The 27001-nt window shown below is 33.5% G+C and overlaps 1 protein-coding gene across 1 annotated transcript; it reads right to left on the bottom strand.

Moving 5' to 3' along the window:
- Nucleotides 1-453: 453 nt before the first annotated feature.
- Nucleotides 454-27001, bottom strand: LOC113401493 (uncharacterized). The gene is made up of 6 exons (XM_026641427.2): nucleotides 26672-27001; nucleotides 5632-5741; nucleotides 3397-3503; nucleotides 2310-2449; nucleotides 1457-2160; nucleotides 454-665 (listed from the first exon to the last, which is right to left on the bottom strand). Exons 1-6 carry the CDS (start codon nucleotides 26754-26756, stop codon nucleotides 504-506), a joined length of 1308 nt encoding a protein of 435 aa, XP_026497212.2. The 5' UTR covers nucleotides 26757-27001; the 3' UTR covers nucleotides 454-503.

Raw genomic sequence — 27001 nt, 5'->3', positions numbered from 1 at the left:
AAATAAGGAATGGTTAATATTTCGTAGACTAATGTTCGCGTTGGTGACCACTAATCATCAGGTCGCCAATGTGCCCATTTGCCTACCTATGTCATAAACAAGTATTTTTTTTATTATAGCCGCGATGAATGCTCCACGTCTTGTTAAAAATTTGTATTCTCTCAATACTGATAATTTAAAGTATGCATATAATTAACATAATTAACTTTGATCTTTTCATTTAATCTTTATTTTAATAATTAAATTGACTTTAAAGTTTTGAGCGAGACATCTCTGTTGATTTTTTTAATGACTTCAAAGACCCTATATAAGATTTTACCCTAGATAAGCAGTCTCGTGAACAAGACATTCGTAGATAATGTCGAAATATCGAGCTCCACCAAATAAAAATAAAAAACATGGTAAATATCCCGTTTTAAATACTGTTAGTAATTCAAAAACCCTCTTGAAATATTCAGTCTAAATGTCCGCGGTCAATTCGGAGGTTGAATGCCAGTTAACTTTCAACTGGCATAAATATGAGCGTAAATCCATGATACGTAATGTCCAACATTCGTGTAGACGTCTGGAACACCCATTCTAGCACATCCTGAGCCGAAGGATGTCAAGCCTCGGAGCTCCCAGCGACCACCTGATCTGCACTGGAGTGGGCCCCCACTGTCGCCCTGGAATATGAACGATAACCTTAATCAATTTTCCTTTTTTTATTACTTTTATTATATTTTTTACTCTTCCATTCAAACTCGTGAAGCGAAGAACAAAAAAAATACAGAAAAAGATAACACATTGCTTTCTTAATACCAATTGTATTTTAAGACACTTTAAAAAATGTTGTCTTTATGGAAATCCCCTTAAGTACCCCACCATGCCGTTTCAGTGCCGGTTAATGGAAATTCAGTGGAAAGCCACATGTGTTCAAGAATTTCACCCGGCATAGGCAGATTTCCTGCCTTCGTTTACCGTTCACGAATCAAATCAAATAAAAAAAAAAATAACCCTAATAATAATTATTTGATAATAGTTATTGCTTATAAAAAAAATATTAATCATTCATTAATAACAAAATACTTACAAAACTACATTCGAATTCTATCAATCAAACGTTATATATTTCATTGCCGTATTCCTATCTCGTAACGAGATGTTATAAATCTGCATTTTAAATATCAGATTTAATTTCCTAACGTTATTTAATGAATGGTGGATTTTATTGCATTTAAATTTTATTCCATATATTATACTACTACCTGTTTAAACTATTTTATCTAGTATTGAAATTCTATAAGTTAATCATATTTTTTCATATCAATAATAATTCAACGATAAATTTATTAAACAATGTAAACGAATATGTACCGAATTGGACAAGACCGTTACTTTTACGGTTAAAATATTGTCAACAAATTTGAAACAGATCGGCGTTTTTTAATAAGAATATTTTTTCATTTTCACTTACCACACAAGCACCAGTACTGCCATCTGTGCTACCAGCACATAAATGTCCATCGTTCAAAGGTAAACTCAATGAATATCTATCCCTACAAAGCTGTAGCGGCAACACAGGCACCTCAGCTTCCAACAGAACATCCGTTAAAGTGCCGTTTGTCTGTTCTCGTCCCCATCCAGTCGCATAGCATTCATCTTTGAAATCTAAACCATTATTATCGTCGATAAACGGATCTATTTCTTCGCCAAACATAAGTTTTTTATCACTTCTATTAATACTGGCTTTAATTTTATCTCTAGCGGCTTTAGTTTTGATGAGTTTAACGACGCTATCCAAGGAAGCGCTGTCGTAAGCTAAATCTTTGACTTTATTTGCTGTTTCATATTCATTTATTTCTTCGTCATTTTTTCTCTCCGTCGGTCTGTTTGATTCATTTGACACTCTCACGTTGTATCTTGTGTTCTTATGTTTTTTATTTATAACACCTGAGAATACAGTTTTAGTTAGGTTGTTGAGTTTTTCCAAATATTTCACAGCTGTATCTGGATTTGGTCTGGGGGGTTTTGGTTTTCTTCTCATTTCATCTGGTTTCTTGAAGAATGATGTGCTTCTTTCTGTATTGTGATTGATTGGTAATTCGTATGAAGGAAGGCAGATTGTGCGTATCCGACTTCCAGCGCTAACGTCAGCTGCCTTGATCATTTTCATAAGAGCTGAAATATTAAAAGTAACATATACGACAACCATTCTATTATATTTTATATATAATGTATTTTTTTCTTTATTACTTTTCTTAGTTAAAAATGTAAAAAGTACTAAAACTGGCGGATCTATGAGTCTTTATATTCAAACAATAATGTACCTATATCATGCTGGTAATTATGAAACCTCTGGTGAAGGACGATCCTCTCGATAGGAAGGTAAGACCCTCGCTGTTCAGCTCGATCCCACTCGCCCAAGACAGCAGTCCATAGAGCTGGCACTGGTAGGTTGAAGAGTTCACTGAAATTAATTAATTGAAGACAATATAAATATTTACATCGGGGTAATAACGCTTTAACTTTTAACGATGGCAAATTGTGATGGCCCGATAGATGAATCTTAAATTATGAATTCAGTTCCAAGACTAAGTAACTCTCTACTGTTTTTAACTTATCTATCAAAGACAAAGCTTTAAAAAAAACATTTCATTTGTCGGGTGAAATTATATTTTATGCTCGAATCTCATTTCTTACAAAGCAAAAGATGCTTGTGCTCTGTTGACACAAATTGGACCGTTAAATATTTTATGCCAATGAGTGTTAAAATATTTCAAAGACATCAAACAACCTAATAGCTATGAAAAAAATGGCAGGCGCTTATGGAATAATTACACAACATACTTTTCTTTACGTATATTTCGTAAATATTGTCGATATTAAGTATCAAAGTGATTATAAATAATAATAATAATAGGAAATTTAAAAAAATGTCTCAAAATTAATACAAAATTTGTCTCAAAGATATAGGACTAATTATTTGATACTATTCATTTGGTCTGCGTAACAAAAGATCAGTAACACATCTAAAAACAGACTGATAATATTTTAGATACGGATAATTTTTTAATTGGGTTACATTTCATACGATTTATTATTAATCCTACTTCTGGATATTGAAATAAATCTCCATAGTAAAAGTCATATCTCAATATTGTATTACTATTCTGAGTACTAGTTTTGGAAACGATTACATTGGACAAAATATTATATATCGATCTATTTAAAATGGACAAATTGTATTTTAGTAATCTCACAAACTCGACCACTCTCAACTTTAACAAGATTGTAATTGCTTATATTCGGGGTGATCATAATTATTTCAACACTTTTTTCGATTTGCAGTTATAAAAATGATAACCAAAAATACAATAGGTTTTGTGTGCAAAGTACCAACAAATTGAGTATTACTTATGTATGCAGTGTGCGGTTGTTAATAGCCATTGTGGATGGATCAGAACTCCACCACACCAGTGCCCGATGAGACCGTAGTTCGGGTGAAGAAGTTGAAGAGAAACCTGAAACATAACACAATTGGACCCGGTAAAGTGGCATACCATGAGTATCGTGACACTGTAAATGCTTAATGGGAACTTTGTCAATGTAAAAGCAAAACAGATTATTATACATTTTGCAGTAATTTCTATGTGTACTTAATTTCCATCGGCCTTACGTATAAAATTTACAAAAGTGATTACCTTTCTGTTATCAATAAAATTAGACCTTCGAAAAACAAGACATTATGTAACTTTTCAACTAACGTATAGTAGTCATATGGTATATAAAGGACTATATATATCTCCCTACCAATTCACATAATTTAAACAATTATGATAACTGTGCTTTAATACAATCATAATGTGTCCTGAATGATCAGACACACCTACGGGCTTCAGCCTAAAAGACGGATCATTTATAAAGTTAAAGCATTGGTATGTAACTTATCTTTCTACTGGTGATAAGTCTTTGCCCCTCTACTTTTTCTACTACCACAAACTGTGTATCTGTATATGACTATGTATTACTATGCCCAGTATGATTACAGAATATTTCTTTTTTACTATAGTCTTACATTTGACTAAGTCAAACCTGATAGTCAGAAATTAGAAGAATCCCTTCCCTGGATAATACGATAGTTACAATGGCTGGAAATCACAGATGCCGGAAGTACTTTTCGCTCATATGCCCGCAGGATGAAGAGTGAAATGCCGTTGACGTTGGAGGGGGGCTGACGGAGATATGAAGTCAAGTTCACGAGACATAACATTGTAGATGTCATATTGGAGAGCATTAACCCTTTAATACTCTCCAATATGACATCTACGAAGGGTATGTATTTCATACATAACATCAATGGTTTAAACCAAATCAATTAGTCATGCGGTAGATTTACCCATTAAGTTCCTTGTTGAATACAAATAATGAAGGTCGTTGTCTGGTCGTAAGTATGACCGCAGCTTAATGTACGATACAGTTTTATGTCATATTAACTTGGCGGAATATCACAATAAATACTTAAATACCAATTAAGATGTTAGGGAAGGTTATTTAATTAAAGTTATTATTATTATTGAAAATAAATTTGAACACATTACCGATATTAAATATATAAAAATATATTTAAAATTTCACAAAAAGTACTATTTTTTAAATTATTTATATACTTTCTGTGCAGAAGTCTTAGCAAACGTTGCAACGTTTTTCAAAAATACAAAACAAATTTGACATTTTTTTGAACGTGAGTAACCATAACGCCGAACGGTCAACCAGGACTGAGGATGCCATATTTCAAAAGGAGTGTTGTGATATCAGTCTATGTATGTTTGCTGTTTTTAACACGATCTTATGAAAATCATATTATTTTGTAATATATTCATTATCACGGGATTGAATCGTAACTTACAACACCTATGATTTAGTTAATTTCAAGGTCAGTGATGAGTTAATAATCAAAATAGTAGGTATTTATATTATAAGCATAAAATAACTGCTCTACGCTGTTTTAATCACGCTAAGTGTCCCTGCTTTGCCCTAATGGGCCTTAGCGTGATGACGAATAGCCTATATAACAATCCTCAAGAATTAGACAGTCACATTTGATTATCCAATTCTTAAGGATTGTTTTTTTTTTTTTTATAAACACTTTATTGCACTTTGTGTGTAATAAAGTGTTTATAAAAAAAAAAAAAAAGACAAAAGATACAGTGTACATAACATTACAAGAACATATAACAAAAAAGAGAAGCGTGCAAAGGCGGTCTTATTGCTTAAAGCAATCTCTTACAGACAACCCTTTAGAGTAAGAATTTGTCTGTGGGAAACGGGATGGTGCAAACAAGCATGTTTTATTCTTAAACAACTAAAAATTAATCTTTAAATAATACAAATAATATATAACAAAATACATATATCTAAGTTTAATAAATACATATGTATTATATATACCAAATAATTATATTATATATTGTTATGTAGGTAAAAAGCTTTTTCCAATCCGAGCGGTAGTTCCAGGGATTAAAGTGTCCAATAATAATAATAAAAAAAACCCTCAGTTCCATTATATATGCCGATTAGGACAAGTGTTATTCTTCTTAAAGGAAGGATTTCTTTTTAGTTTATAAAAATAACCACAAAACAAATTCCAACCTGCCATGGCCAAGCGCCGCGCTTCGATTCCCTCCCCTTGATAATTCGGAGCTGCCCTGCTGACCGCTCGCGCGGCTGCCTCGTGTGCCTCCTCAGAGGAACACCACATTCTGAAACAAATATTATATTCTTATAAAAAATACGAATGAATTTCTTGGGTATTAAAATAAACCATAGTGTTTTGCACGGCCTTTATGAGGATATTATCCGCCATTTTAATTTATAATGACGTCATAATGACTACTGATACATTTTTTTAACCAAATGTTTAATAATCAAAATCGTTTTACGCATTTAGCGTTTAAATCGTAATAAAAACGCACGCAATGTAAGTACGGAACACATCTTACAACGCGTCACTGCATTAATAAAAACATTCCAGGTGCGATTCGAAGCTATGCAAAGATAGTTCCGTATATATTTATTTTTGACAATAAAGGTAAAGAAGGACTTCTTTTGTGACCACAAATTATTACACATAAAATCAGCGTTTCAAAACCTGGGAGTAAATTCAAGTATCTCACGACCCTAAAAAGCAAAGAAAGCCCTGGACGACAACTGTTACAATATACATGTATAGTCCATAGGTGATATACTTGTATACGTGGCAGATTCTTAACCTCTATTTACAGTTTTCTTCACGATGTTCTCCTTCACCGAGTTGGAGATATACGTATGAATTATAAACAAAATCAAACACAGAATCATCGTTTAAAATCCACTCACTGGGCCTACACATCAACCTTGTTATTCAAGGAACCTTAAAACCTCAATACAGTATATAAGCGCTGATCTATGAGCTATCGTAATGTGTATATCATTAACAAGAAAAACTGTCATTACATTATTAACGCATAGTATCTGCATTAGATAATTTCTAGTACCACGGAACACTTCGGTCACGCGATTCACGCTTAGCGGTTTTATGTTATTGTAATAAGTGTTAAGTTTTATCAACTTCCTAAATGCTATATCCGTCTCAGATTATTTGATATATATATTATGTTTGAGTCGTTAATTATTGCCTTTTAGTTCCTTTAAGATATGTTGGCAGTACTATTTATTCCCTTGTCCTAATAATGCGATGGGAAGAAATAATATTTAAAACAAGTACGTTACGTGCTGTCAGACTACGTGCCATTTAGGACTAGGCCCGGCTTAGGATTTGATCCCAGGACCTCGGGATACGCGGCCGTATAGACCAACGAGGCGGTCAAATTTTCTCTATTAATAATGAATGTAAAGGAGTTTTTATAGTGCACATAATGCGTGTGTTAACTTATAATTCGATGAATAGGTAATACGATGATCCGGGGAGCTTAACTAGGTATATCAGTTGTTAACATTTACGACCGACATCCTGAAGTTGTACCTGTCATGAGCTGACCATGACTTCCGCGCGCCCTATAGTCGACTGTCAATTTTCTACGTTGGACCTGACGTCGGCGAGTGCTCGAAAATCGAATACATTGTCGTAATATAACATAATATGTCCCATAATTAAAAACTAAAAATAATTTTATATAGAAACACACTTGCCTTATGGCTTATCAATAACCATAATATATCATTAAAAAAATTGCATTAGACACTTAATGGAACAATTTTATTATACCACTCTAACCGAATTAAAGCATGAGCCGAGATGGCTCAGTGGTTAGAACGCGTGCATCTTAACCGATGATTTCGGGTTCAAACCCAGGCAGGCACCACTGAATTTTCATGTGCTAAATTTGTGTTTATAATTCATCTCGTTCTCGGCGGCGAAGGAAAACATCGTGAGGAAACCTGCATGAGTCTAATTTCAACGATATTCTGCCACATGTGTATTCCACCAACCCGCATTGGAGCAGCGTGGTGGAATATGCTACAAACTTTCTCCTCAGAGAAGGAGGCCTTAGCCCAGAAGTGGAAAATTTACAGGCTGCTTATGTAACCGAATTAAAGTAATAAATAAATTATTAACACAACTAAAATATACAAAACTTCAGTGTACCCGCAATTTACAGTTAACATTCAAATGTGTTACCACTGGGGCTCGGCTCTGATTATGTATATTAGTTTACATAGCACCCACGCGAGCAAACACGGGTAGCAGGAAGTGGTCATAGTATACAGTAGAAACGAATATATAACTGTCAACATCGACTTTCACCGTCTTTGTGAATAATTGACATCGTAATAATACGATACGAATACTACACACCTCATTTATTTCTATTACGTCCTGATAAAGGTAATTAATTCATTTTATATTTACATAAATTATTTAGATCATAATTATTACAAGATGATATTCTATTTAGACTTTAATGGTAATGTAATTATGAGTCAATTCGCTACGCTATGCTAAGCACGTAAGCTAGTATAGTTCGAGGATCATAGCAATTTACGTCACATGGCATATGGGGCACCTAATTCGTAAGTTATTCCGATCAAACAAGGAGTAAAATCAAACGAACCTTGATTATTTTACATATTCTCTGGGTTTGAAGGCTGAACGTCTTAGATCCCAAGGTTGGTGGCGCATTATTTGTGTAAGGAATGGTGATTATTTCTTACAACGAAAATGACCACTTACCATCAGATGACCAACTTATCCATCCACTTACATAGATTACACAAAACTCTACTATATTATACATTACAAACATAATTAAATCATAGACCATACTGCCCATAGACATTAACACTGCACGAAGTTAACCATTGAATCTTACTTTTTGGATCATTCAAAGCTAAACAGATTTTAATGTGTTAAAGTTAACGTGCAGAATATTAATGAGCGTCTTCCACAAAGCGAACAATATAAGCTTATGTATATTAAAACCAAAAAAAAACATTTAGGCATTATATGTTAGCTCTTTCATATCTCCATTCATTAAAAAAACATATAATATTCATTTAAAAAAGCTGTTTAACTTTATGGTAATAGTTTAAGTATTCACTGTTACATACCTAATTGAGTAATTGTTCTGTCATGAATAATTTATGAGGAGTTACGTCAACGATGTAACGAGACGGTGTTCCGCGGAACAGGAAATACGATGGAAGTGCTATCGTGTCGGATGTGTCAAAGATACTGATTATAGAGCATATTATATAGCCTGTGTAACCTTCTTTTTTATTTTTTTTTCTCGCTGGAAAAACGCCTTACGCGCTTCCCCCACGTGATGGAAAGTTTACCCACTAAAAAACCAGCGGTACCCTCTCCGTCTTTCGGCGGGCGCCACGGGATCGCTTACGCATGCTACCGTGACGCCCTGACGGTTGTCCGTCTCGTTCAGCAGCAATATTGGCCTGTATGCCGAAGGGCGCACGCAGGTGTGAACCTGCCCCCTGTTGAGGAGGGACAGGTCGGAGAGCAGGGCCCACACCTGGACGGCCCTCCCTCGCGGATTCGTGGCGGGGTTGCCCCAGGCAGGCGACTTAGCGTTTAAGTCGCCGAGAACCATTATCGGTTTCGGCGACTGCCTGGCCACCGCAGCTCTGACTAAGCCGAGATAGGTCTCGAACTCAGTCAGGCTGCGGTTAGGGGAGAAGTACGTACCGACGACGACGTATTCCCCCCACCCCACCACTACGTAGCCCGAGCCCCTCTCGATGAGTGAGAGGGGGGACCCCGTTCCGCTCCTCGTGAGGACCGCCACGGTGCCGTCCGAATCCCCCAGCCAGTGAGGTAGGGGAGGGACGTAGTAGGGCGTAAGCCCACCGCTGATTCCGAGGTCCTGGAGCTTGACGCTTTGTTCCGCTCTCTCCAGGACCTGCGCGTAGGTGACACCCTTCCCTACTACTTCCGGCTGCAACGTGAGAACGATTGCAGCCGAGCGAGGGGTAGCCAGTTTCGGCTTGGCTGGCTTTCGGGTTTTCGGATGGGGGCAGTCTTGCTCCCCTTCTTACCCTTTCTCATCATCGTGGACCAGGACGGCTCCTGGTTTGGTGGTGTCTGGGACGTCGCCGGTGCCGGTGCGCTCGGTGGGCAAGCGGTGGGCGCGGTCTGAGCGGCTAGTGGAGCCGCCTTCCTAGGCCTGGCTGAGGCTCTAACACCCCCGTCCTGGCGGGCCGTCGAGGTAGATGGTGGTAGTGAATGCTAGGAATTTCAACTCTCTAAATACTTTTCGTTGAGCAGTCAGGACTATTTGACCTTATTTTATAAGTATTGATTAAGCCCATATTATAAATTTTTAATCGTAATTTTACAAGATTAAATTTAATATAAAGCTACCACTGGTTCTAAATATACTTTTAGTAGAATGTACATTCTACCTAGAAGTACAGGCAAGAGAGTATTTATTATTATTATTTCTCACCATCGGTAATTAATTAAATATAATATTTTTTTAGTAAATTATTATCTGCTTGAAAAGTAACGAATGCTATCTTTTTATCATCTATATGGGCTTTTACTTAAATAAGACTTGCTCGTGTGTTTTTTGTAACATGATTACAAATTAGTAAAAAGTGGAGAAGCGTGGCGGACTAAACTCCAAGCCTTCTCCTTAAAATGCGATTAGACCAGCCTTATCCGTGGAAAATTTGCAGACTGTTCTGCTACGGTTCTTATCTAGTACGACTTATTTATTTATATGCGATGGTTTTCATTGCCATTTCCAGAATAATATTAATAAATGTCGCTCTGTGCTTAGTGTCAGTAAGGTGTTAAGATTGCCATGGTGTAACAGCTTCGTTGACACTTGCACCATTACGTAAATTGATATATGTTTATCTGTATGTTACAGATAAATACGAAATGGATATTCAGCATTAGCAATTTTTTTACAAGGAGAGATTACTTAATATGTAATTTTTGTTTTTATTTCTGATATATTATGATAAAAATTTACGTCTAGTAATCTCAGATACTTCTTGGGAGATTTTCATTCCGTTTTCACCAATATCATGCCAATCAAAGATAAACTCTGAAAAGGCGCTATAAATTATTATAGTTACAATATTACTTTGGGTATGGAATAATACATGAATCATTACATCATTAACTATTGCTATTCCTTATTATATTGTATTTGGATTAAAACGATCAAATCAAAGCAATATATTAATTATCTGCCCGTCTCGAGTTCATTCGGTTATACATAATACAAATTACTAAAACCTTTCATAACGATTGCTTCCGTTATAAAATAAACGTATGTTCTAAATTTAAACTCTAAACAATAATTTTGAAATACGCGATGATAGTCAGCCAGGAACAACGATTTTATAAGTATTGATTTGGTTCTATAAGCACTTTGAATCGTCATGTTACAGAATTAAATAAAATTAATTACAAACGCTTCAGAATTACTCGATATCGAATCGAGAGAGATGAATCGACAACACTAGTAATCAATACCTTTTTAATTCCATCAATTAAATTATATTTTATCCTATAGTTACGTTTATAAGTAGTTTCTACAGCACACTTTTGAACAAGCTGACTAAACACGTGAGCATATAGTATCAATGTTCACTTGGAATTCGTCTTAGTTTATTTTGTCCATTGTCGCCGTATTGCGAAGAAAAAGCGGTGGACTCGCGTCATTTTTGTACTTTTTGTAAAAGTCATTAATGTGGATTACGGTTAAGATGACGTAATTTGCTTTCTTTATGGTAAAATCAACATTATGTAACGAGTGTTTTGAACACCATCGATTCTTTATTACTATAATATTCTTGGTCCGGTGGTTTTCTTACAAATTATTTATTTTTTAAAATTTATTTTAATTAAATTTATTTTTTCTTTGGGTCTGATTGCTGTCCTCGTATTATAAGAATGTGTTCATAACGTACTTAGAACAGCACATGTATGCTCTGTAATATAACTATTGAAGTATTTAGCTTGTAGCGAACGAGTGTATCAGGCACGAGGGATATAAATATCTTAATTTCTAAGATGGGCGGCGAATTGCCGTAGTTAGGAATGCTTAATATTTACAGCGCCAATGTCTCTGGACGCTGGTAAATTGTATAAATATATTTACAATGTCAATAATACACGTATACAATGATAAAACGGTTTTTATAAATTTAAATTTGTTTATTAATATATTTTCAGATATAATAATAATATATTAATAATATAATATCTTGATCACAGATCTTATTTTTATATACTTTACAGATACTAACTTACCAAAACAAAAGTATAACAATAACACAGTTTTATATATTGGTGGAAATATACATATTATGTATACAGGGTTGTTGGTGATTCGATGTATTCCCGTTAGGAGGTGATTATTTGCGATAATTTTAACCCCCATATGCATATCCCGGATTCGCTTATTATAAACTGATACATCGAGTAGCCGGTGAAGAGAGAATATAAAAAACCGCATCAAATATGATGCGGATTAATTTGACTAATTCGGTAGTTGAGTTCTAAATCTTATTTTAAATTTGTATTTTAGTTTTATTTCCATTGGCTATTGTTTTTAATTATTTTGTGTGAATTTTAAAGAGCGAACTTTAGTCCGAATTCGTTCATGTTCGAATACAAATTTCCACCAGCGTCCTTTGTGGTCATTATATTTCGGTTGTTTTGAAATAAGTTCCTAGTTGTTATACATTTTTGGAGAGCTGATAAAACGGTTATGTTTTTAAAATAATCTGCAGGAGAAGTTTAATAACTATTTTTTTAATTTTGACAAATAACCAATGTTCATTCGTTTTTATAAATCAGAAGAAAAAAATGGATTTTAATTGATACTTTTTTTTTAAATAAATTTTTCAAGTTGCATTTTTGACTTATTTTGAAAAAATCTAAAAACCGTGATAAGTCAAAAATGGTTCACTTTTCATCATGCATATGGGGGTTAAAATTATAGCAAATAATCACCCCTATCACCTCCTACCGGGATTACATCGAATTACCAATAACCCTGTATATACATACACACAATTAAACCAAATTTGTTATTACGTTATTTTCTAGTCTAGTATTTTATCATTCTATTATCACAGATAAAAACTGAATTTAGATAATGCTGTTTGTTATTCATAATAACAATTTCCTCTAGCACAAAGTGAACTCTACATAATTTACTTTACAGCGGTTTAATTTTTATTTTATCAAGTAACGAATAAAACACGACTACCTACCGTAATCAACATACACATATAAACATCTATGTCAAGAATAAAAAGATAAATAATTATTATAAATGCTCTAATACAGAATCGGGATATGATTCTGTATAGAATATAAATTGTATTGTATAGTAACTAAGAAAGAGGGTTTATATGTTTTGGGCCTATGATCTTCTCACGCGTGCGCAAAATAACTCACTAAAGCGTGATTGTTGTGTTCGAAGGGTGAGTGAGCCAGGAACATAGCACAGGGGAAAATAATCTTAGCTTCCAAGCTTTGCCGCATTGGCGATGTAAGGAATAGTTACTAAACTTTACTTTCACTTTGGGAATGAAACGATCGCCTCCTGGCTATTTCTATTCATACTCAATTGTGTAAAAAAAAAATAGACAAAAAGAAAAGACCCGCTGAGTTTCTTTCGCCGGTTTATCTCAGGTCGGGGTGTTTTCTTTCCGAACCGGTGGTAGTGTTTCATTTGACTATCAATAAGTAAGTGTAATGCTTCTATATTTAATAAAGTAGTTTGAGTTTGAGTTTAATTTTTGCAGCGCCGATGTCTATGGGCGTTGGAGACCACTTACATATCTCGGGTGGCCCATTTGCCTAGTAATCGTATATTACATCAAAAAAATAATATCAACACATTATTGGTTTAGGTACGTTTATAGAACTATACATTTTTTTATTTTAATTATATACATTGAATGCTAAATTAGTTTACAACCTGTGTCCGTCCGCCAAAATATATCACATATAAAAGAACCTTGTTTAAACCGATGGTAATTCAGTATTTGCTTTGAAGTTTTGACATTAAATTCTCTCATTTCGACGTCTGGGTTTTTTCGTATATAAATTCGTTACAATTTCGAAGCTTTCTTCTCAGTTATTACTATTATTACCGGTGTGCATATAACACGTAATTTCGCGGTCGGAATTACACAATGGTATTACGATCATGCCAGTAATCACTGGTGATTTACTACTTCCGGTACCAGATTACTTCAACGTTACACCTGACTTCATATACGATGATTTGATAAAAATATTGAATGAAAAAAGTTGTAATAAAATAAATGTTAATATATTAAATTTTTTTTAGGAAAGCGAACAGTGATATAATGACTATTTAATTTGTCAACGTAGACAACTGTAGAGGACACACAGACATACATTAGGTAACTTAAAAATGTATTTCCATGTATGGAATTACATGAATGTCACGCAGTCTATATTTTGATTACTATGTGAAACTTAGACTTTGCGCACGTTTTTACGGAAATTACGCGGAATGAGGATTTTGTTGGTACAGTAAAATTTTAAGCCAGTAATAAATTAATTTATCAATTATAACTATGTTTAAATGTTTTGAGCGGACAAGAAAACACATTCAACATCAAATGTCTTTTATTTTAACAAGAACGACAGTTTAATATATTTTTAAAGTATTTTGTAAGTGTTGTGAGCAATTTAAATTTTCTTCGAAACTCTGAATAGTAGATTTTACTCATGAGAAAGGTCATTTAAGGTCACGAACTTGATAGAGTATACACACATTTTTAAAAAATGATCGGTTTGCTTCGTAACAATAGCTAATTTATAACCCATTAGAGAATCAATTAAGAACTGAGTTTATTTCTGCCTGACGAGTTAAAAAATAATAATTTTGATTGGTAGGTTTATTATATAGGAATAACATACGTGATATCATTGGTCGAAAAAGAAATTACTAGTTCCTTCTCACTGGGTAGAATTTAGACTCCGTAACGGTGGCAGTTTTAATTTAAACTAGTAAATTTATCATTCAAAAGTGTATAACGATACACTTCAGTAAAGTATAATTATTTCGATGTAGATTTTTGATTTATACAATAAAGAGAAGTATACATACGGATTCGTTTAGTTTTTTTTGTCTGCAGAACATTCGGTCGTCCGGAAATTTCAATTGCTCAATAAGAATTCCTCCTTGACAGACGGACAGAACGCCAATTAAGATGTTTCCGATAAGAATTACCGTTTGATTGATATATTGATAAACTGTGGTATTGAGATCTACTGATGCGGGTTCGATTGTGAAGATTTCTATAAGTTGTATGTACTAGATGAAGTTAACATCTGTGACGGCCCAGTGGGTTTCAACCGAAAATCGAGAGTTCAAATAAGAGTAAGGATCACTGACTTTTCACTTGCGTTATTGACTTTCCACGTGGTTAACTTGATCCTCAAACACATGGGGGGGGGGGGGGTGGCAAGTTTTTTTATTTTAGCTTTCAAAACACGACACGCATATTGTAAATTTATACATTTAGAAAAATACAACTCTATCTATTTTTTTTATTGGAGTTTATTAGTTTATTAAGCTCGTTTCAAGCAGCTAAACAATCGAAATTTCAGGATTACAGTTATCAGAGAATACTGTAGGTTTTTTTACTTCGTTATGTATAAGGAAATAATCATAAATACCAAGCTTCTGTCTCTCTCCGGCATTATCCAAAGTATTTCTTTAGGATCTGCCAGCATATAATTAGAATCTTCATTGCATAATTCAAAGAATAGAAGTGAAAGTCCGCATTAGAGCTGATGAGATCTTGATGGATTTCGTCATCATTTAGTTTCGGACCCTTTGAAGTGCTTTCAGAATTCTCAGAATATTACTTGTCATTAGTTTCTTTCAAGCTATTGAGTTAGAATTTACTTTGTAATGATATTTAGAAAAAAATATTTAAATAGTACTAAGTGAGCATATATTCGTAAAGCGTTCTTACGATTTATAAATAAATTAAGTAATTATAAACACTATGAATATAGGGGAAAATCATCTCGTATTATTAACGAATCCAGTTGAACAGAACGGTACCCACGAAATGGAAAATGACGGAGGAAGAATGATGAAAGGATGGTTCGGAGAAATTGAAAACAATATCAGAAGAGATAAATGTTGAGGAAATTATATCCGTATCACCTAAAGTAAATTGATGCTTGTAACGATAATGATCAACTACAATTTTTAATAAATTAGTACAGTTTCATTAGTACAGATTAAGACTCGTCTCTCCACCATTACTACTCAACGCGTACTTCGTTTCTTTGGCCATGTGGCTAGGCAGGAGGACGGCCTGGAAAAACTTATAATGGTTGGCCACGTGGATGGGAAGAGAGGTAGAGGAAGAGCGCCGTCCCGGTGGATAGACACAGTAAAGACGTCTACAGGATCCTTGCCTACGAATGGCACAGAATAGAAATGCCTGGAGGAAGATGGTGCGAAGTGTACAGGAGAGCCACACGCATGGTGGTCACGACCGTCAGTAATGAGGAAACGACTAGGAAGAAGAAGAAAAAGTACAGTTTAAAATTCGTCCGAATATTAATTGTTATTTTTATTTTATTTTAGTCAAATTTAATAACAGCCCAGGCGGTCTAGTGGGTAAATCCCTGTTTTGGTAAATAAAAATAATTATCAGTAGCCTTGCTTGACAATTTTAGACTTCCATGTTTATATCAGAAAGCACGTTAATTCGTATACGCTGCGTTTATCCCACGATCGTGTCGATGACGAGAATAAGCACACGAATTTTATATACTTTTTTACTCTTATATTTCCTCCAAACCAAGTCTTAGTGTACCGTTTGGATCGTATTCGTCAGTAAGATTTGAATCCCAAGCTTTTTATCATTCAGCTCAAATATGCAGTCACTTTCCTTTCTCCTACTCTTATCAAGATGATCTCTATAGCAATTAGTCGAGATGTCGGGCTACTGTTCGATATTATCGGTCAATATCAATACTATAATTGCTTTAACAATTCTTCTAACGAGACAATTGAATGCCATTCTTGGATCGATGGCTTTCATTGTTACCACTTATTTCACGCGTGTACTGGTTTGTGGAACAATTATTGCATTTGTATCACGAGTAATTTGAGTGTTTGGAGCTAATTCAAGTACGCTCCTATGTAGCACGAGATTATAAATACTAATTATGCACCTGAACATTCAGTGGCGGTGGACCATTATGGTAAACAATTATCGGACGTGATACACACACGACCTTTTTTACTTTAATAGTACATTGTCGGAAAGTTCAAGCCGCGTCAATTTACTCCTGGCAGAAATATTCGAAAAATAGTCAGCTAGGGATTGGGATGGGATTCTTACCTACTGAAACCTCTGTGATGAACATTCTTGGTTCAAATCAAATCAAATCAAATCAAAATATACTTTATTCAAGTCTTTTACAAGCACTTTTGAATCGTCATTTAACAAACTATTTAAAGTGAAGCTACCGGTTCGGATAAGCTATTATTCCACATCGAGAGCATTACAACATATCACCCCCGCTCGGTGCTCCCTTGTCCCTGTGGCGACGTTAATATATTGTTTATAAATCTAAGAATTTCTTAGCGGTACATGAAGATTCAAAAACAATCTGTCCCAACTTTTATCTCAATCGCAGTCGTGTTCCACTTACGTTTTTTTAAATGGAATTCTAAATGTAAACAGTAGTATTAAATGAAAGCAATCAACTAATCCAATAAGTTAATCCAAAAGTTCTATTTTATCAATAAAGCCGATCATTTACATTGTATCCGGAACACATAACGTAACGTCGAACACATGGACATTCCGGAAGTAATCACGTCAAGTAATACAACAGTCGTACATTTAATTTACACAACGTCGTAGAATACATTAAAATCAAATTATGGCGATCGACTCCTGTGCGTTGGACGTGATTGGAAAACAGTCGGTTCCTTGTGGCATCGAACCTAGCACCTTTTACTTTCATTGACGCGACACTGATTACGTTACTACTGTTGCCGCGTGAAACTTAAACTGTTCTATAACACTGAGGTCTATAACGTTATGTGGTATTATTTGTAATTGCTACATATGTCAATTCTAGACATTTTTTTACATTACATAAGTAGCTTGTAAATTTCCCACTGCTGGGCTAAGGCCTCCTCTCCCTTTGATGAGAAGGCTTGGAGCATATTTCCACCACGCTGCTGCAATGCGGGTGAAATTAGACACATGCAGGTTTCCTCACGATGTTTTCCTTCACCGCCGAGCACGAGATGAATTAAGCACATGAAAATTCAGAGGTGCTTGCCTGGGTTTGAACCCGTAATCATCGGTTAAGATGCACGCGTTCTAACCACTAGGCCATCTCGGCCTATTGTAATTTTACATAATTAAATTTAATAGAATTATGTAAAATTACAATTCAAACGTATTCGCAAGAGCCTTCTAGAATTAAGTATATATTTTTGATCAAGAATAGCATTATTTTATATTGCTGTGTTCCGATGTCTATGGAGATTGACTCGGTGTAATTATAAATATTCATTGACGGTTTAGGAAATGGTTTATATTTCTTACAGTACCAGTGTGCCTTACACTTAGCATCATGGATTTCAACCACATATTTACAGAGCCACCATGAGCTTAATTTGTGTTTATATAACTATATTAGTTACCTGTAAGGTTAAAATATTCTTTATTCAAATAGGCTCATAAAGCACTTTTCAATTAAAATAGAGCTACCGGAACACGTACTGAGAGCAACCGATACGAAATACAGAAATACCATCTCCACGTGTGGTCATTTAGCTACGTGTGTTTACAACTCGTGTTGCAACAGTGTGGTATACGCTGCAATCTGTCTATAGGAGAAAAGGGTGCCTTTGTGAACAGAGGTTATTATTTATTACTTTTATACACAAATAAACCTGCAAGAAAAACCACAAGTCATCCGTTCAAAAACCTTTCAATGCGAAGTGTTTGTGATGCAAGAATCTGATTAGTCCACGAGTCCGACATAACAATAATAATGTATGACGTAATTGTGGCACAAGTTAATAGCGACGTACAATCATTTAAGTGGATTTATTAGTTTCACTACATTTATTTCTTTATTAGACGCTATGAAAGCCTTATGAAAGTCTACACGAATAAAGTTTATAGATGCTGTAAAAACGTATTGTGATTTAACAAGTTCTATAAACAGATTTAGAGTGTGTACTCGGCTTTATTCGTCAACAGATACATTTTTTAGAGAAAATTTAACGTATTTAGTGGATGTATATAATTTAATTTGTAGTTATACTAGTGTTAAATATAAAATATGAAAACAAATTACTAAGTTACCTATAGTTGCGTCTGCTACTCCTACCTGCGTCTAAAGACGTTGTTCTTCTGTAGTACTTCATATATATTTATTATTAAATAATCATTAGATACCATATGTGTCTAATGATTATTTAATATTTAGTCTATATAGTAAATCAAGAGTTTTATCAAACATTTCTATTTAAAAGTATCCCATTATAAAACTTATGCCCTTTTTGCCAAGGTTGTCTCAAACGAATTGCTCTCTTAACGATAAAACTGCCCTTTTTATTTATCTTGTATATATTTTTACACTTTTGTTGTACAATAAACTATAACAACATTTATGAAAAAAAACATTTACGCCTAAAAACGCCTGTAACTTAGCCCGTAAGCTAAATGCATTCTGAGACGCACGTGGTGTACGGAACCCGTGCTTTTCTGTTACGTAACTCGGACATCAATTGAATAATCATTAAATATAAAGGGACATATAATTGTGCAATCTCAAAACTTCCACGGCGTACTTAATTGGGTATTATTATTTATCCAGATACGAAGCATTTAGGGAGAGTAATACTTATGAAGTTAACACTTTGAGATGCATAAGAAGTATGAGTACTCGTAAATAAACTAATAATTCGCTTATTACTTCCAAAACTAAATTATACTTTATTCGAGTAGGGTCTGAAGCGCCTTTGGACCGTTAAATTCAAGGTAAAGTTAAAAAGTTTTCAGCATGTATATTCTAGAAATAACAACCGGTATAAAAATGTTTATCTCGAACGAAATACATAGTATGTTCAATCAATAGCTCCAAAAATCTGGGCAGATTGTAATCTAAGACGACCGGAAAGAGGCTCGGCAGAGAAATCTGCTGAGAAATATTGACCCCACACAAGCTAGCTAATAGATAAATGATAATGTTAAAAAAATTAATGGTCCAATTTCATATTTGGTATAACTTTTAGTCATTCAAATAAACTGCTAAGCTTATTTCAAATAAGAGAGCTGTACCAGACTGAACTAAAATTTAAAATCAATATAAAAATCATTCTAGAAATTCAAAACTATAAAGAAGAAATCAATTGTAAAATAAACAGAAACGAGAGATAAATAAATAACAATAAAATCACAATCAACGCTATCTTAATTTGCCGCTTCGATTGCAGTCACCACTACCGCCAGGCATCGAACCGGCGACCTTAAAGTGAAAGCCCGGGCTTATATTACAGTCAGATGACGGAATTGAAACTATATCTTGATATATACGACGTAATCTATTTTCCTTCCGGTGATATTATGTATTACAAATTCATTAAAGAAAATGTTTATACTATACTCTGTTTAATAGCGAAATACCACTGACTAATCACGAAATCTCAGAAACCATAACAACTGCAAAATTGAAATTTGTCAGGTAGGTTCCTTATAGGGTGTAGACATCCGCTAAAAACGGACTCTACGACAGTCCAGCCCTAAGGGAGTAAAAAGGTTGGAAGTTTGTGTTTTATAAATTTCGCGAGGGTTATTTCATTGTATAACGGTCTCGTAAGGTTTGACAACAGATCTATTTGCAAAAAACGTATCCCATATTATTTAGGTTATTTCTTATATTATGCGTTAAATGATGTAGGCATGTATCGTAGTCATGTACATTATTATTACTAAACTTGTATATATTATACAAGATACTATAATTATACAAGTTTAGTACATTTTTGAATCTCTTTTCTCTTAAGGGAATAGTGTAAGGACATTTTTGTAGATAAGTGGGTGATCTTGTCCGAGTTATTTATCATAAATTAACCATTTCGCTAACTATACAAACACATTCATTTTTGCTTACTCTGGTCGCGCAACTCGTGCAAGGGTGAACCGTCTATTTTGACAAGACAACATTGTCTACATTTGAAATGTGCTCAATATTAAAGTTTAATTTTATTAATTTTGATATTCTAACGTAACCAATAATTATTATTATGTTAGTTATATGTTAGGTGTTTATTTTATGAAATGAAACATTGCACCGTAATTGATTTTTCAAATAAATTATTGAAACAAAATGTCCGTATAAGGTAAAACTGTGTATAACAATTTTGCCAAAGATAGTTTGGAATAAAAAGACAATGACCCTTTTAAAACGTTGCTTTTAATGCGCGATCTGTTTCCTTATAACGTTCCTCGATAAATAACACGAGGGCTGGATAAATAACAGAAGTAGTAAATAATAATAAATTCAATTGAATCAATTTGATAAGTCAATATGGGAGCATTTTCAAATACTCCCCATTTTGACATTTAAGGTTTATGAATTACAAAAAAAAATTACTTCTAACATCCGACATACTTAATGTGGATATTTTGAATTCGATTTTAGTTCAATTTTAATTCTGATATCTGAATAGTTACAATACAGTACTAATGTTGTAATTTTGAAAGATTTGGTGTTGTTCTTATGGAAAGTACAGTTTTTTAATTTATTTCTAAAACTATTCATATGTATAGTAATATATCTTACGTTACTTATACAGCGTTTTAAATACTTGTAAAACATGAATAATAGTCAGTTGCAATAGTGAAATCGAAAACACCAACAGAAAACGGTCGTAAAAACAAAAAAAAAACTGCGTGATCTCGCTCTCCGTTACACCGTAATTCATTGCTGGGAATCACTTTAATAAGTCAGTGTGTCGGTCAAGGTTGTGTCGACACTTCTACATTACTAATTACATAATAAATAATTGAAATTACTTTGTATTGTATATTAAACTAGTTGACGCCCGTGGACACCCTCGCGTTTTAGATGTTTGTCGTCAGTTTTGGGTAACAAAAAGCCAGGTTTTGGTTCAAGCTTGCCTTAAACCCAATCTCATCAAATTCAGTTCAGTAATTTTACCGTCAGGGCTACGGACAGACAGTAAATTTCCCATTTATAATATTAGTACAGATTATGACAATGTCATCAGAAAATTTTAAATAAAATCAACGTTGTGTTCATTATAGGGAAACGATAAATCGAGGATATATATGAAAATACAAATCGCCTGTTGGAAGAAGGAACAGCTAATGAGACAAAATTATGTTTTTTGAAAATGAACTTTAATATTTTGACTTTAAATTTAATTTCCCAGGCATCGGAAAATGTTAAAGTGGCCAATGCGTTTACATAGAAACCTACACGTGCTTTCATCGCCTTATACCTACTATAAAATCTTCTATCCTGCCATCAACTCACCTCAAAGAACATAATTACCATAGTTCGTATATTTCGTTCGAATTTAATTCAAATAATAGTCCCCACCCAATCATTGCATATTCTACCGGCATACAAGGATGCCTCGTATTGTTGTACCTATTATACTTTGCCCTACAGTATAAGGGCTATCTTAGTTCGAAAGTTTGGTGGCTCAATGACGATGTAAGGGATGGTTAACCCTTTCCCTGTCTCGAGTTTCACATATGATTAATACTTATTGTACAGTTCTGATATTTAATTGGAGTCTGGCCGCCTAACATTTTAAATAAAAACATTTAAATAAGCAGAGATGGCCCAGTGGTTAGAACACGTGCATCTTAACCGATGGTTGCAGGTTCAAGCCCAGGAGGCACCTGTGTGTTCATGCGCTTAATCAAAACATTGTGAGGGAATTTACATGTGTATCCACTAACCCGCTTAGGAGCGTGGTGGAATACGCTGTCTTAAAAAAAAACAATTTTAATAACGAATGTTAAATAGATTCTCAGTATTCAAACAACATTAAATTATGTTTATAATACTTAATTGTATAACAAAGAAAACAGCATTACAATATAAATAATTTTCCAACTCGTCTACATAAACGAGAAAGTGGCGTTCAAGTTCACTCGAGGTTAATTTCAACAAATAAATCAATAAAATTACTTATTGAATTCGTATTTTATGCATCGATATATTTATTACAAGTATTATTGTTTGTTCTGAATGTAAATACAGACTACGTTAAGACTTATTTTTTATCGACCGTTAAATTTACCTAATGAAGTAAAAGAGTCGACTTAAAACGTACCGAACGATAAAATTATCTTCTATGATTTAAATTGTTAAACAAAAATCAAACATATAAACTTTGTGATCAAATACGATGACACAAAATCAAAAGATAACTTATTAAAACATTTTTGAATCGTAATTTTAGTTTATTGAATTAAATTAAAAGTTTCAAAGGTAAAAGGTAAGGTAAGAATCTAAGTAATTACACTTTTCTACGAATTTAATTATGCAAAGATATACATATACACATACATACATACATTAAATCATTATCGAATTCTTCGCTTTTTTATCGTCTATAATTTTTATATCGAGTAACACGTCTTAATAATAATATATTTTTTATAAAGATTGACATTTTTATTTCATTGCCAAACCTAAACTAAATGTATAAAATTAGAATAATTTCATAACATCAGGGAAGTTAGCAATTTAAGATAGAATTAAATAAATTATGTTTAATTATTTTGAACGGAGCGTTAACCGCATCAAATAAATAATATATATCGGTGAGAATAATTCCGCCTAGCACGTGTCTCCGGCTTCCTCGTCGGAGTAAGTTCGTGAAAGTGAATCTAATACCCGACACAATCTTAGAAACTCGATAAAAATGACTGAAAATCGATACAGATTCAAGACTACCTGACGATAGTGAGTGGTGTGTTCCGCTTTGGGCCGACTAATGTGTAAAACATTAACAATTATATTTACATATTATGTAAATAAACATACAAATAAAATTAGTTAATTAAAAATAAATAAACGATAACATTATTTTTTTTAATAGATACTTTTCGGATAGTATGATTTGAACTTCGAATATCACGACGTAAGGCACGCTCACATTTAACAATATTTAATAATGAAAACAATTAATATTATTTAATAATTTATTACATTTATTTATTTCATAATTTGTATAGAATATAAAAATAGTCATTCCTCGTGTCAATATATTTATTTAGCCGGTTCGTCTCAGTTCCCTGTAGGTACAGTTTTCCGAACCGGTGGTAGTTTTTTTATTTATCCATCAAAAAGTACGTGTAGCGTACGCATTGATTTAACAAAATAACAATCAAGGTGCAAAGTGAAAAGAAGCAAATTGAGATATCTATTACGACTGACGTCAAGTCTCCATTGTAAGCGCGTTATCGTTTAAGCTTTTTTTTGTTTCGTACAAATCAAAGCTTTCCTCCGCTAGAGAGGCATGTTTCGTAATAACCGTAATTGAATTATAAAACGTGGATTTAAACATTTAATATTATTATTTTATTAACTTGTGAAAGTGTTTTTTAATTGTATCGGATTGTGTGTTGTTGGTATCGTATAATAGCCACGATGGCTCAGTAGAATCTGTTTGAAATCCGAGCAATCACAAGTTTTATTCCTAACGTTATTTATTTACTCTATGCGTATAATTCATCACATGCTTAAAGGCGAATGGCTCGTAAGGATACCTGCACGTGCCGTACTTTAAAGCCTTTTTAGAGTTGTGTAAACCTAAGCCTAGGATTAGGATTCTCCGTAGGGGACGTTTCTTTATGTTATGGTTTGGTCTTCTTAAATGATTCGGTTAATAGCGATTTGATGTGATAGTCGTAGATCTTACAAGTCAAGTTTACTCAGTAAATTTCATGTAAAATTTTGAAAATTGGCTTTCGCGTGGAAAATATTGTAAGATGTTGTATCTTTACGCAGATTTTCGTTTACTACGTTTAATGGCAGTTCATAATATTATGTTTATGATAACTAAAGTATAATCACGCTAGACTTACGTATTTAGTAGTATTTCATTTTAACACTGAGATTATCTTTGTTTATCTGCCTGTGTAGTATTCTGCGGCTATTCAAATCGTTACAGCTATAGCTTTTGGAGTTGTAGTCCGCGAAACTTCACAAGGCGTCAGAACCTCTATACAAATATATGACTGCAATAGGCTTCTCATCTACCTTCTAACGAAGCACGACACGACACACAAGTCCAGCTCAAACTTTAACAGATCCATAAAAGAAAAGTCTACTATGAATTATGTCTCGAATAGAATAGAATGGAATTAAAGTTATACATGGAATTCGCTCTTTATGTAGTTCTCACTCTAAAGTCTAGGCTATAAATCTTAGCCCGTTATTGATCTCACAAACATGTGATCCAAATCAATATTAATATTATTATATGTGAAGATCTGTCTGTTTTTCAGGCTTCAGCCGCTGAGCCGATTTAAATGAAATTTGGTGTCATAGTATGAGTTCCAGAGAAGGACATTACTTATTTGAATTCATCTGTAGAGGGGTCAAATTTGGGGGTGACGGTTTGTGCGCTATAGGTAATTTTTTATTAATTTCGCGCGAATAAAGCCGCAGTTAAAACTAGTTATTAATATTTCTTTTCAATTCACGAATGTCAGATAAAAACTAACAGCCTGTCAAATCTCAATTAGATATTAGATAAACTGATTCTATAAAAAAGTATACGTATATTTATTATGATTATAGTGAGCAGTAGCAGAGCAATGCTCCCAGTCAGCTCATGACCGGCGGCATGTGTACCTTTGTCGCAACGTAAAAATATTAACAAGAAAAATAATCATTATCAATACAATATATATGCCTTTGCTTAAAGGTTTGACTTTTGCGTCAATTATATTAAAAAATTCTTGACGTTGTTTTGTAAGATCAGTGAGAGTTTTTGGAATTGTATCAAATGGACGTACCTACAAAATGGCAGACTTCCAAAATGCTGCTCCTGGCCTTTAGACTACTAATGTACATTAGAATATATTTCAAGAAAACTATTCAAATATTTAGTAATAATACTAAATATTTCCAAAAGAAAAAAATTCGAATAAATTTTCTTTTGCATTTTTGAGCTATGACCTACCACCACTCGGAATGTGGATTAAACAGACAAGAACAGACATGAAACTCAGTAGTTACTCTTTTTTTTTATTTTGAGTAAAATTTTGAAAAATCACACAAAAAAATATTTATTCCTAAACGATATCCAACAATAATTAAATCCATGCATTTTATCGCTGTAGCTTTACTAATAAGAATATTTTAAATAATCAATTGAATCCTGCATCGCGACAGCTCAAGTAATTTTATTAAGAATGCCTTGTGTAAACCATGCCCTTAAAACGCATTTTTAACTTCAGTAACACGATTACTTGTATAATTATTATTATAAGGATCGCTCCGTGACCACATCGAAAAATGACAATTATTCCTTGATTGAAAACGCAGTAAAACTATAATATACCTATAATAATATCACATAATTATATTCAATGAAATAATGAAATCATGATATCAGGGATACAGATACAAAATAAGACGTATATTCAACTCATGCTTAAATACATATATTTAATTGTGAATATGTCAGCTTTCAATACAGGCTTAAGAAATTCAAAGGCTTAGTTATCAAAACAAACCAGTTGCCAATTAGTTGCCAACTTATCCTAATGTATCTTTCGCTCTGTTATATTATTTATAGGTTTTTATGATCAATATAAAAGTACAAAGTTATATATATAGTATTAATCTGTTTTAAAATAATTTATATATTATGTACGAGGACAAACTATTTTCATATAAATGTCATATTTTTATAGAAAATTTATGTTATAACTAAATTTTTGAAATTCTATGGAAAGCTTGGCTCCTTAACCGATAACAACCGTAATTTGAAATAAAGTCATCGCTCCAGGTGCTATTGTTGAAATAACACAGTTTCACCTCTTTGTAACAATAGATAGTTATCAATTCAGTGTTACTTTATAGAAGAAAACATTTTAATAAAATCAAACTCACCTCTTGGACTATACGCCTGTGATATTACTAAAAACTGTAACACGGCCAAAATAAAAACAACACGAATATAACACTTAAATGCCATATTAACACTACCACTGTCTTTTAATATCACAATAAAAAAGCCGTATATAATTCACAAATGATTTTTCAGTAAAAGTATTCGAACGCATTGACGTTTGTGTTTTTTTTTCTTTTGCGCGCGAAAAGACGCAAGTAACGTCCGCAGTAGCCGCTGTCCGAATTAGAAATGGAAGGAAAAAAGGCGCGCGCGCACCATTGTTATTGACTAACGATAGTGTTTTTACTTTTTTCCGCGATGTGCCGGCG

The sequence above is a fragment of the Vanessa tameamea genome, chromosome 12, assembly GCF_037043105.1.
Source record: "Vanessa tameamea isolate UH-Manoa-2023 chromosome 12, ilVanTame1 primary haplotype, whole genome shotgun sequence".
Taxonomy (NCBI): domain Eukaryota; kingdom Metazoa; phylum Arthropoda; class Insecta; order Lepidoptera; family Nymphalidae; genus Vanessa; species Vanessa tameamea.
The sequence above is the reverse complement of the archived record's forward strand: the minus strand, read 5'-3'. Positions and strand labels throughout refer to the sequence as shown.